General features: G+C 43.8%; 1 protein-coding gene and 1 long non-coding RNA gene across 2 annotated transcripts in view; both read right to left on the bottom strand.

Annotated features, from left to right (window-relative positions):
• The window catches only part of LOC148684201 (uncharacterized), a 380,707-nt gene that overhangs the window by 270,636 nt on the left and 97,778 nt on the right, over window positions 1-12,293 (bottom strand). The window lies entirely within an intron of this gene.
• TMC2 (transmembrane channel like 2) overlaps window positions 1-12,293 on the bottom strand; it is a 42,293-nt gene that overhangs the window by 10,736 nt on the left and 19,264 nt on the right. Inside the window, exons 11-13 of the mRNA XM_088653659.1 lie at window positions 7,436-7,615; window positions 5,993-6,145; window positions 1,869-1,997 (exon numbers count right to left, since the gene is read on the bottom strand). Of these exons, the coding sequence (XP_088509785.1) occupies window positions 1,869-1,997; window positions 5,993-6,145; window positions 7,436-7,615 (462 nt within the window). The remainder of the gene's footprint in view (window positions 1-1,868; window positions 1,998-5,992; window positions 6,146-7,435; window positions 7,616-12,293) is intronic.

Here is a 12,293-nt window from a genome sequence, read left to right on the forward strand (position 1 = left end):
GAATGTCTGTAAAAAGCTTTCTGTACATTTATCCTCTTTGAAACTAATACCTGTAGGGTGGAGTTAAAAGTTAACGGACACACAGTAGTCATTTTCTATCCCTGACCATTTGTTTTTAAAGTGGATTAAAAAAACCAGTTTCTTTCAAATAGTGACCTAGCGAAATGCTGGTTGGAATGCAGCATATGCTACGTTTGTAGGACCCCTTATTTCTGCATTTCAGTTTAAATTCTACTTGTATCTCTGCAAATAAGTACATAAAGACACACAACCCTCCATTCCCATCTGTTGGTAGGGTTTTATGCGTCCTCCTGCCTCCACCTTGTTAGAGAAACTGATGGCAGCGCCAAAACTGGGGAGTGGGTGGAAAGCAGCAAATTGGGAGCACAATAATAGGATTCCTGAAACAATATGCGTGAGTCAGGACTGCCTGTCTTCCGCCGGAATGACAAGCGGGAACAATGTGACCTCATAGATGGAGAATTACATAATGTTGGGGTTGTCAGGAAAGAAGAATTACAGATGCTGTGTAAAATTGGGAGATATAACGAGCTGTCTAATGATGACTCAGTTTTCTCTCTCTCGCCTAATGTGACTAGCATCAGCTCTCATATATTCCATCTGTGTCCTTATTTACACGGGACAATTTTCATTCTTTGGAAGCTGCTGCTGGTAAATATGCGCTGCTTCTATTTTTTGTTGTCCCAGTTTTTGCCTTGCCGGGGGGGCGGGGGGGGGGGGCGGGGCGGTGATGCCATGTCCAAATGTTGTTAGTGGGATGCGAAAGATGTAATTAGAAGCCACATCAGTGTTTTGTTTTTTAAACAGCAGACACTAGAAGGCTGAATTTTATTATTTAATATTATTATGGTTGTCACATTTACATCCCACTTTCTCATCAGGGAGCTTGGTGGCATACACACTTATCTGCATAATAACCATGGGAAGGTAGGTCAGCCTTCATGACTGGCCCGAGATCACTGTGATCCCAATGAAAACCCCCCACCCTGCTGTGGTTATGAGCCTTAAGGGGAAATGTTCCCATTGACAGCACTGGGAGGAGTCGTGTCCAAGACATATAGGAGGAAAAGGGTTTTTTTCTCTCTCTCTTTAGATCGTGATTGTGGAGGGAAGGGTTAAACCTCTCCATGGGCTGGGCTCCCAGTTAAAATTGCCTCCCCACACTTTTGCCATTCAATTTTAAAAACTGTTGGCATGGTTGATGTATTTGACATCAAATCAACTTGGGCAGTAGGTAGAGTTCAGCTTCCTCCCTACCGCAGTGTCTCTGCAAGTTCCATCTCTGAACGGGGTGGGGTAGGGCGCTGAGAATAATCTTGTCTTTATTGCATATGCACATCAATGGGTTGCACATGAAGGTACCATGCACTGCACAGCCTGATGTTCTGGTGAGTCCTGGACTATTGAGAAGATCAGATTTTGGGACCTTTAAGTTTTCCCAGCATATCTTTTTACCTTCCTGGCTTTAAAATCCAGGCAGGATAGATTGCTGCAGACTAGATAGAGCATTTTGCCAACTTCAACTGCTGCTAGACAGACAAGAGCCTGGCTAGCGGTCAATGCATCTCAAGGCTAGGTTACTGTCATTTGTTCTATATGCCACTGCCCTTAAGGCTGGTTCAGATGCTGCAGTTGTTGCAAAAGGAAGTGCCATCATGAGACATTTATAAGTCATAACATGCTCCAGCCTGCCTGAGCAGTTACGCTAGCTTTGTCCGCAGCAGTAGGGGGGATTCTAAATGCACATTTCAGTGGGGGGGGGGACAGAATTAAAATGTGGCTCAAAGCATTGGTTAAACTCTATTATAAGACAATAACTTTGCTTCATCTACAGTTCATTTACTTACGAATCCAGCCTCCAGGTCCCAGCACCAGCAATAGTTTACAAATCTGACAAAGCAGGCACGGAGGAAATCTCCCACAAGTATTGTTACAAATGTCACAAGAATATCAGACACAGTGAGCCTCACAAATTCCTGGGGAGGAAAAACAAAAAGCGATAAGTTTTTAGCTAGCATGTTCTTCAGTTTGTATTCTAAGGCACTCCCCCCCCCCGGCCCCGTATTTATTATTTTCAGAGGAAATAAACATTAAAAACAGAAGATTGTCTTTCAGAAGTCACAAATTCAGTAGCCACCAAATTTCGTGTATAATCTTCCTTAGAACAGTGTTTCCCAACCTTGTGCCTCCAGCTGTTTTCGGACTACAACTCCCATCATTCCTGACCACTGGTCTTGCTAGCTAGGGATGATGGGAATTGTAGTCTCAAAACATCTGGAGGCACAAGGTTGGGAAACACTGCCTTAGAAAGATAGTGTTGGGACTTGTAGGACAATCTAGGTGTCCGGTTATACCTGGTGCTGAATGAAGCTCCCTTTTTACCTCAGCACTCCTTTGCCTCAATTGCATTTGTCCAAGTTGCAGCCCGGCCAACTGGTTATTCAAGTCCCCAAAGTCCTACCTAGTAACACTCCTCGGGCAGGGTTGAAAAGATATTTTCTATGGCACCGCTAGAGGGCTTTACAGCAGAAGCAAAATTTGGAATTGGAACCACTCTTGCCTTGAGATCTTATGACAAAGGGCACTATATAAATCTAATAAATAAATATAAATACATAAAGAAATAGAGCTGAACCAAGACTGTGGTGGCTTTCCACTGTTCTTCCTGTTTTCCTGGCCAAGGGAGCTGGCCAGCTTTTGTGTTGTTCAAAACATCTCCCTAGTTCTGTCTGAGGCAGTAAGCCTGTGTGCATGCTATAGCAATTCAGCCTGTGGGTGAGGATTCATTTGATTGACTGCTGCAGGTACAGAATTTTTCTTTTGTTGCTACAATAGACTTCTCTCTGACATGCCTGTTCTGCACGGCCAATTTTTTTTTTATTTGGTATGCAGGGCACTCAATTACGTAAGCTGCCACTTGCTGCCTGAACTGGCGCAGCCCAGATGCAGACTTGTCGCCTCAGAAAGAGCCTTGAGTCTACTGCTTCCATCTCTTCCTCTTCTCTCATAGTGTCCCATGTCTTTCCTTCAGGTTAGCACACATTTTGTGTTTCTCAAGCAAAGCATCTATCTGCTGGTGACAGCAAGGCATTGTATCTCCTGCCACTCCTTTGTTCTTACGGAGAAAAAAAATATAATTGAAGGGAAGTAATTTTATAAACATCTTCCTCCCTCCGGCCCCCAAATGAGGAACAAAAACTGACCCAGTCAGGGGCACTTTGGCACTTTGGAAGCAATAAAATGGGTTGAAGCTGCAGGGGGGGCCTTTTAATTTAAAGGAGGAGTTCCTGATGCAGACTCTGCCTATTGGTGGTTGAAATACAATGGGAGATGGTGCAAGCTGAAAACAAAAGACACACACACAAAGGTAACAGCTGGGGCGCTATGTTGTTATTTTCTTACACATACCCAACCAGCTACATCTATGTGGTGTTAATTCCTGTGGAAAAGCACATCTATGTCCAAGGTCTTTAGTTATGTGACCAGGAGAATGCAAAGGTATCAGCATTATAAGTTTTTTTTTCTGTGTCCTCCTTCCTGGCTTCCCCTAGGTATCTGGTTTGCCACTGAAAGAAATGCTCCTCCATTGGAGATGGGATTCCAGAACATCCCAGATCTGCTGTTTGCTATAAAGGTCCAAAGTGGTCAGTTTGTTCAAGAAGAGAATTTCCATTTTTTTGTGCTTCCTAGTGCTCTTTGCATAGGATAAAATGCAAAGATGTATTTGAATTTGAAAAATACATTGAATTTGGCATAGCTCACTGTCGCCGTCTAGTGCCACATTTGTATATTGCACTTCACAACACATTTTAAATGTTTTATTTGCAGCTGTATAGCTGAGTCCTAGGTGTACAAAGTGAGGCTGCTACTTTTGGCTGTCTTGAGGGGTTATTTGTTATTGTGTTTTATTCCTACGGAGAGGCCTTCTCTGTGGGATTTTCCAAAATAAATTGGCCAGCCTTAGTATATGCACTTTGAGAAAGGTTAGAAGGCTTTGTTACTTCACCTCAGGCACCAAAACAACTTGAGCCAGTCCTGTGGGAGGAAAGTTCTTACTTTAGAGTAGTCATAGGGTTGCGTTCTAGAAAACCATGGGCCCTAAATGCCCTATTAAAGAAGGGCTGGATGTTAGGTATACCCTGGAGAGAGATTCCTGATAAGGAAGTTACTGTTTTGCTCCTGTAGAAGGCAGTGATATACTGTACAGTGGTACCTCGGGTTACAAACACCTCGGGTTACAAACACTTCGGGTTACAGACTCCGCTAACCCAGAAGTAGTACCTTGGGTTAAGAACTTTACCTCAGGATGAGAACAGAAATCGCCCGGCAGCAGTGCGGCGGCAGTGGGAGGCCCCATTACCAAAAGTGGTACCTCAGTTTAAGAACAGTTTCGGGTTAAGAACGGACCTCCAGAACGAATTAAGTTCTTAACTAGAGGTACCACTGTAGATTTCATCTGTGAAAGGTGAGTCATGAAGTTTGATTTTTGATTCTTAGACTATTTGAATTATTGATTGTGTTGGACTTAGGCTAGGATAACCTTTGCACACTGAACACTTGACCCGGTAAATAAAGAACCTTCATGCAATTGCTGAGACTACGAGGTCCTTGAAAGAGATAGCTCTGAACAGGAGAAGGAACAGTTTAGCTCAGACAGTATTCTAACTTAAGCTGGTGACAGCGGCCTGGTTATTGCTCTTAACTGCAGCTTGTGGTTAGTGAGGAGAGAGCTGAACCATGAGCCTGGGTCCAAATAATATGCTAACCTTGGTTTAGCTCTGTGTGGCATAGGATTAAGTAAGATTGGGGAGGAGCAAAGTGACTGTGAGATCTCCTCTGGGACCTCTATATTTGGGTGGTTCCAGTGAGTCACAGTTTTGTACAAACCTTATGTTTCCTTGTGTATTTCTGTTTTGGAATCGTATAAATAAAGCAGAAAAAAATACCACTGTTGACACTTTTTTTTTAACGTACCGTCAAACCTTGGTTGTCGAACGTAATCCATTCTGAAATGTTTGACAACCAAAGAGAGGCTTCTGATTGGTTGCAGGAGTTTCCTGCACTCGAGCAAAAGTCGCGTCGGATGTTTGGCTTCCGAGAAATGTTTGAAAACCAGATCATTTACTTCTGGGTTTTCGGTGTTCGGGAGACAAAATGTTCCCAAACGGAGGCGTTCGGGAGCCGAGGTTTGACTGTATTTGGAAACCTCCGTCTTTTGAGAAAGTGCGCAGGGCTTAGGTCCTCAAGATGTTGCTGAACTACAACTCTCATCAGTCCCAACAAGCATGGCCAGTGACCAAGGATGATGGGAATCTTTGGCCTTGCAGATGCTGCTGAACTTAACTCCCAACAGCTGCACTTATGAGTTCAGGCTACAAAATGGTACAGGAGTTCCATGGGTGCACAACACAATTCAATTTGATGGATTGTGTAGCTCTGATCTTGGTTAAACAGGGCTCACACGACCACGTCCTGTCCTTACCTTCCAAGTCCCGGACTGCAGAATCCGGGACCGGCAGCTGTGTGACACCGGAAGTTGCGTCGACGTAACTTCCGGTGTCGCTTTGCCCTTCTATGGGCACCAAAAATGGCCGCTGCCGGCTTCGAAAGTCACTTCTACACATGTCAGGAAGTGCGTCGACGCAACTTCCGGTGTTGCTCTGCCCATCTATGGGCACAAAAAATGGCCGCCGCCGACACCAGAAGTTGCGTCTATGCACTTCCGGACATGTGTAGATGCGACTTTTGAAGCCGGCAGCGACCATTTTTGGTGCCCATAGACGGGCAAATAAGAAAGAAAAAATGGCCGCTGGCAGGAGAAAAAAACGGAGAAAAACGGGAGACGAAGTGATACAGGGGACCACCGGGAAGAGGTAAGTAAAAACGGGGGTTTCCCGGGGAAAACGGGGTACTTGGCAGCTATGGTCCTGTCTGAGGCATGCTAAGATAAGAACCTCATGGAAGGACTTACTATTCCCACAGTGGTTTCCCAGCAAGGTCCTCGAGGGACATCGGCTGGATCCATAGAAGGTAGAGAAACAGCACTTCCATTCGCCACAGACGAATTATGATAATTTAGGAGGGTCCAATGTGTTATGTTCCTGATGCTGACTTCTTCAACCAGCTACAACAGAAAACACATTTGTATTAAAATAATCATATTTAATTCTCATAACATGTATGCTGGGTGAATGTGCATCCTCATAATGTCAACATAAATGATTTAAACTTTAAATGGAAGCAGTTAAAAGTTGTTAATAGCAACAACAGAGAAGCTGTTACCATCCAGGATAAGACACCTGGAAAGCATTTCCCAAGGACTATCTATTGAAGATATGCCAGAATGGACAAGGCAGTCCAAAGGCACTGGTTGAGAATGAAAATCAGCTAGCTACATTATAGTGCACACTTGGAATGCGAGTGTGGCTGAGAAAAGGGGGCAAAGGTCAAGATGGGCAAACAAGTATTCATATTCCCAACACATTCCAGCTCTGTAGGGTTTCTTCCCTGCTAAGCCCTGGCCTGTTTGTTTGTTTTTTTTTAAAAAAAATCCCTTGTTTCATCTCCTATAGCAAGACTGAAGTCATACAACATTTTGAATCTCGGTAAGGGTGTATGGAGAATTAACCAGTTTTGAATGGTGCTAAGCCTGACTGACTCACAGCCACGGGGGTCTGAATAATTCTCCCTCTTTGGGGTAGATTGTGTAAGAAGCCTAAGAGCTAGGCCATGTAGAATAGCTGTCAGGAAGTCTCCTTCCTTCTCTTCAACCATTTCTTTGACGTGTAATGTTGAACGGGGACAGACAGACCTTCCAGGGAATCTTTTAGTCAAAGGCAGTACATTTGGGCCTGATGGGCACACTAGCTAATATCTCTACAGAGGAGGGGAGTCTTGACAAGGCCTTGGTTTTGCTTGAGGGTTTATTTGCCTCTCAAGCCTTGCTTGATGGACTCTGACTCATGAAAAGATCTGATTTTCCAATACGCTCAGTCTTTTCTGTGGCTCAGGCCTGTCAGCCACTTCCAGATGACACAGACTCCTCTTCAGCTAGACCTCCACACCAGCCTACAATTTTTTTGTAACTGCTGATTCAGCAAAGACTTTATTTCTAACTGACTGATTTCATCTCCTCCAGTGAGTCTGGCTGCACTTTCTGCTCCAGAGCAGATAGATCTGTCTGGATCTTTTCTCCTCAGGGAATCCAAACCACAGAGTGAGAGTCGATATAATGTAGTGGGAAGAGACTGGTTTGAATCTCACCACAACCATAATAAACTCACTAGCAGTAGCAATATAGGGGCCATATTGGCTTTACTTAGGTGCCACAAGACTCTTCTGTTTTTGCTACAGCAAAGTAACGCAGCTACCCCCCCTGGGAATCAATGAACAGATATTCTTTTTAGATTCCCACCTTTTCTTTGACATCATCCATTAAGGCCAGCAAGAAAGTATAAAGGTTCCCAAGGAAGAGTGCAAAAATGCGTCCAAGTTGCCATTTCAGTCCAATCCGAGGATGATACTCCTCTAAGTTTGCAATGGTTTCAAACAGCGGAGGGCAAAACATTCCTAGCAAGGACATAACAATTTCAACCTGTCACACCAAAAAAGAGAGTTTTGTTATTTTGCAATGTTATTAATAAGCTGACGCCCATCCTCGGCACCAGTTCTGTCCCTCGACGCCCATCCCCAGCCTCCAGCATCTCCTGCCTGAGGTGTCCTTCTGTGGGCAAAGCAGGACAGATCTCTCACACCACCAAGCTGTTATAGGAAAATCCTTGGGCTCACTTGGATTTCCCAACAAAGACATCAGCCAGGAGTATAAGGAGCAAAACAACAGCCTGTAGGCCTGATCTTTATTCAAAGACTGTTGCAACAGGACTTCCGCCCACCACATGGAAGAAGCAGGAAGAAGCCCCGAACAAAGGGATGCTTCCTCTTTTATAATTTTTCCCTTTCCCCATAAACACCTTTGTTGAAGCATCATGCATACATCATAGATACATCATGCATATGTCACAAACGGGGAGGGGGTTTCTGGCAAGAACTGGTTCATCAGTTCTGCCCCCATCTCTCCCTTGTCCTCCACCTCACACCCATCAAGTGATACAAAGGAAATATGTACAAGTTCCTGGGTTTCAGACTTTTTTGTCCTGACTGAGAACCTAATCCATTCCTGGATGGTTTGCTATTGTCCATGGGCTGACGCATTTGCCAGGATGCCAGTGATTATCTCTTGTGCAAGAGGCTGCTGTGTACCTGATCCCACATTTCAGGGATTATGGCTGCCCTCACTCTTGTCCCAAGCTCTCCCCTTCAGTAGTCCTTTGTTCCCTGAGCAAAATGAAGTTGGAATGGTGTCGATCCAGATGTAGGACTGATTTTATATGAATATTTGAAGGTTTTGCTGCGCAAGGGACAGGTGAATACTATGCGACCTTGAACAAGATACAACACAGCAAAACTGGTGAGTTTTTACGGGGATACAGTGGTACCTCGGTTTACGAACTTAATCTGTTCCAGAAGTCCATTCTTAAACTGAAACTATTCTTAAACCGAGGCACGCTTTCCCTAATGAGGCCTCCCTCAGCCGGTGCCCTTCCACCGTTCGGCTTCCTTTCTTAGACTGAGGTAAAGTTTGCAAACTGGGACAATTCTTCTGGTTTTGCGGAGTTCATGAACCGAATAGTTCATAAACAAGGCTGTTCTTAAACCAAGGTACCATTGTATTTACAAAATTGAATGGTGTTGGTTTGGGGTGGTGGTCCGGGGGTGCAGTGTCCCGTTTAACTGGAAACAAGCCATTATAAAAATTCCGGTAACAAAGCTATAGTCAGATGATTACTTTAGGTCGGTGTTTTTGAGTGTTATGGAAGAGTAGAAATTACTAGTTAGAGCAAATTTACTATTGTTACATTTTTTGCTGCCAGAGAGGAGGAGTAACCCTTGCTGGATTTTCTGCCTCAGGTACAGAAAATAACTTAGCCGGCCTTGAGGTGACTATGCAGCTTGCCTTGAGTGTGCTGGTGAAGCGCTATAACCTGCTTCACCTCATTCAGCAAAATGTCTTGGGCCTTGTCTCCAGGCCCAATAATATTTTCTCTCAAGAGATTCAGGAGGGGAGCAGTTACACTCCCATGCTGCCGGGCATTGACAAGATGGATTATTCTGCTTCAGCTTCTTCTTCCTCAGGTGAACACAGGGAAAAGGGAAATTGCACCAGAACTTTTTGAATATATTTAAAAATGGTATCTTAGGAATAGTATCCAATATCTATATTGTTTTGGGGGCTTGCTGAAAATGTTTCTGTTCCAATATGCCCAAGCATCTGATTTCCTTATCTACATTTAAAATTGTGTTGAGTTTTTAAGTTCTAGAAAACCATGAGTGTTAGTGGATTTTGCTGTGTTTTAGCTATTACTTTATTTGTAACCTGCTTGGAGAGCTTTTTTTTTTAAAAAAAATCAAACGGTTTATACATTTTCTAAACAAACAAAATGTGCCTCAACGCTTGGGCTAAGCTTTTCGTGAATACAGTGTGGCAGATATTAATAGTTGCAATGCTGTTCTGAAAGCATCTGTATCCTTTTGCAGAAAGGCAAGGCATAAATTTAATAGTAACAACAACAACAACAACAACAACAACAACAACAACAACAACAACCAAGTAGAATATTACCAGGTTTGAGGGTCTGGTGACCTCAAAGGATACCAGTACTGTACAGTAGTATGACTTAAATAAAAATACAGAGTGAGTCCTACTCAAAGCAGACCCACTGAAATTAATGGGGATGACTAACCTTGTCCTATTAAATTCAGTGGGTCTACTCCGAGTATGACTAAATTGGAGACAATCCACATGTTTGAATTGCGCAGGACATGCTCCTTAAAATGAAAGTGTGAAACAAATGCTTTCAGTTTCCAAAGCCTGCTGTAGGAACAATGTGAAATCACTTCTTATGCCAAGTGGATACGCAGCTTTATCTTGCTGAGATGGCAAGGGATCGAACCGACAGTAGGGATTTCTGTGTGAGAGCGTGAGAACACAAACGTCACAAATATCTGTCTCTTCAAACTAAATTATTGACTCGGGGAATAAAGTTGTATACCTTTCATAAGGTATACAACTTTCAGAAGGTATACATCTTCATGGTTGGACAGTGTTCTTGAAGCTACGAACATGACTGACCAAACTGCAGGAGGCAGTGGAAGACAGGAGTGCCTGGCATGCTCTGGTCCATAGGTTCACGAAGAGTCGGACATGACTAAACAACAACCACCACCTTTCATAAGGCAAGTGCGGAAATCCCTGGCATAGCTCAGTTGGCAGAGCATGAGACTCTTAATCTCAGGGCTGCAGGTTCAAGCCCCATGTTGAGCAAAAAGATTCCTGCTTTGTAGGGGGTTGGACTAGATGACTCTTGTGGTATTTTCCAGCTCAACAATTCTGTTATTCTACCTGTGTACTGAACTCCTATCGTGGCTTGGTCAGTTTGGTGGGTGGCAGCAGGAAAATGGAAAAGAAGTACTTTGGCTTTGCTTAAATACACACAGGACAATTCCCAGTAATTTTTGATTGTTTGACTAGGAGGGTGTGTGTGAGAGAGATGAGAGCTTTCCCAGGGTTGCCTAGCAACCCTAAACCACACCGTGCTTATTCCCTTCTAGGTCAGATCAGGATATAGGCTGATCATTATCAACAGAACAGAGCTGGAGGAGAGACCAGAGAACCAGGAAGAGCAGATGCTAAAACTAGGTTTCTATTCAAAGAACTCTAAATCTTGGGTCTGGCTTGTGATGCGCTGATCTTATTTTTAATAGGCCAATAAATTTTGCAGTACAAAAGCCTAGCCGTAAGCTGTGTGTGAAGAAAATTAGTTTTTCCTCTTGAAATGGGCATCTTAAGTCGTCATGTGCTTTGCCCATGGTTTGGTGTAAAATTGTGGCTATAGCTTCCCGTAATCAGCCCCAGAAACCTGGGAATCATGAGAGGAATGTGTCTGTAGTGAAGGTCTGGGAGATTTCAAATGGATAAAGAGTGTCACTTAATAACTACAGTACTGGTTGCCTCATATTGACTTGATCCCGTTAACATGAAGCAACAGAGGATATAAATGATAGTTAGCAGGGGAGTACTACAGACCAGAGTTCTTCAACTTTGGGTCTTCAGGCATTGTGGGACTACAACTCCCATCATCCCTAGTGATTGGATCAGTTGGCTGGCAATGATGGGAGTTGTAGTCCAACAACATACGGGTCCCAGTGTTGAAAGAAGGCTGTTGTGTACCATGCACAAGTCACTCACTTTCATAGGCTGTGTGCCCACTATAAACATACCTGCCAAGTTCCGGCCTGAGAAATAAGGGACTGGACCGGAAGTAGCAGACTAGTAGCGCTGCCGCCATTTTGGAACTGGGCAAAGCAGCATCAAAAGTCGCTTCTGAGCATGCTCCGCCCAGTTCCAAAATGGCCGCCGTGCCAGAATAAACCGGGAAAAAACAAAAAAATCCGTTTTTTCGGCTGGGAACAGCTGGAAAAACAGGGGTTTCCCGGGGAATATGGGAGACTTGGCAGCTATGACTATAAACTGCATTCAAAGCACATTCTTTCCATCAAAGAATTCTGGGCACTAGTTTATTAAGGTTTGCTGGGAATTGTAACTGTGTGAGGGGTAAACTTCAGTGTCCAGAATTTTTTGAAAGGGGGAAATGTGTTTCGAATGTGCTTTAAAGGCATAGTGAGCATATAGATTCTCTTTGTGGTGATCGTTCACTGCTGCTGAATATGTGTTTCTGAAGAATGGGATCGAGGAGGCTTCAGGTTTAGCTTGATAACCTTGCTTTCAGAACGACGCCAAGGGCTTTATAGCAGGAAGGTTTTAGGCGCAAAGAAAAATACCCGGTTCCACAACTTTTAAATCCCCACCCCTCATAATTATTTTGCATCATTGCAGGTTGTTCATCTGAGGGTTTCACTAACTGATTTGCCAGATCCTAGAGCAATTTTGGGAGAAAGAAGGTAAGTCTATAGACTGCAATCAGCTGTGAGTTGGCCCATGTGTCCATCTTGGCAACAAAGGGAACACAAGAGGCATGTTTTCATCGTTGACTGTGTGTATTGCCATAAATTTTTTTTTTTTAAAAAAGGCTGAGGAAATTCATCTGTGGTTGGCCACTGGGAGAACAGAATGCTGGACCAGATAGGCCTTGGGCCTGTTCCAGATTCTACCAATGTCTGTGAGCCATGATAGCTAAATAGAACCTCCACATTCA

This window comes from Zootoca vivipara, chromosome 11 (assembly GCF_965207765.1).
Source record: "Zootoca vivipara chromosome 11, rZooViv2.hap1.1, whole genome shotgun sequence".
In the NCBI taxonomy this organism is placed as follows: Eukaryota; Metazoa; Chordata; class Lepidosauria; order Squamata; family Lacertidae; genus Zootoca; species Zootoca vivipara.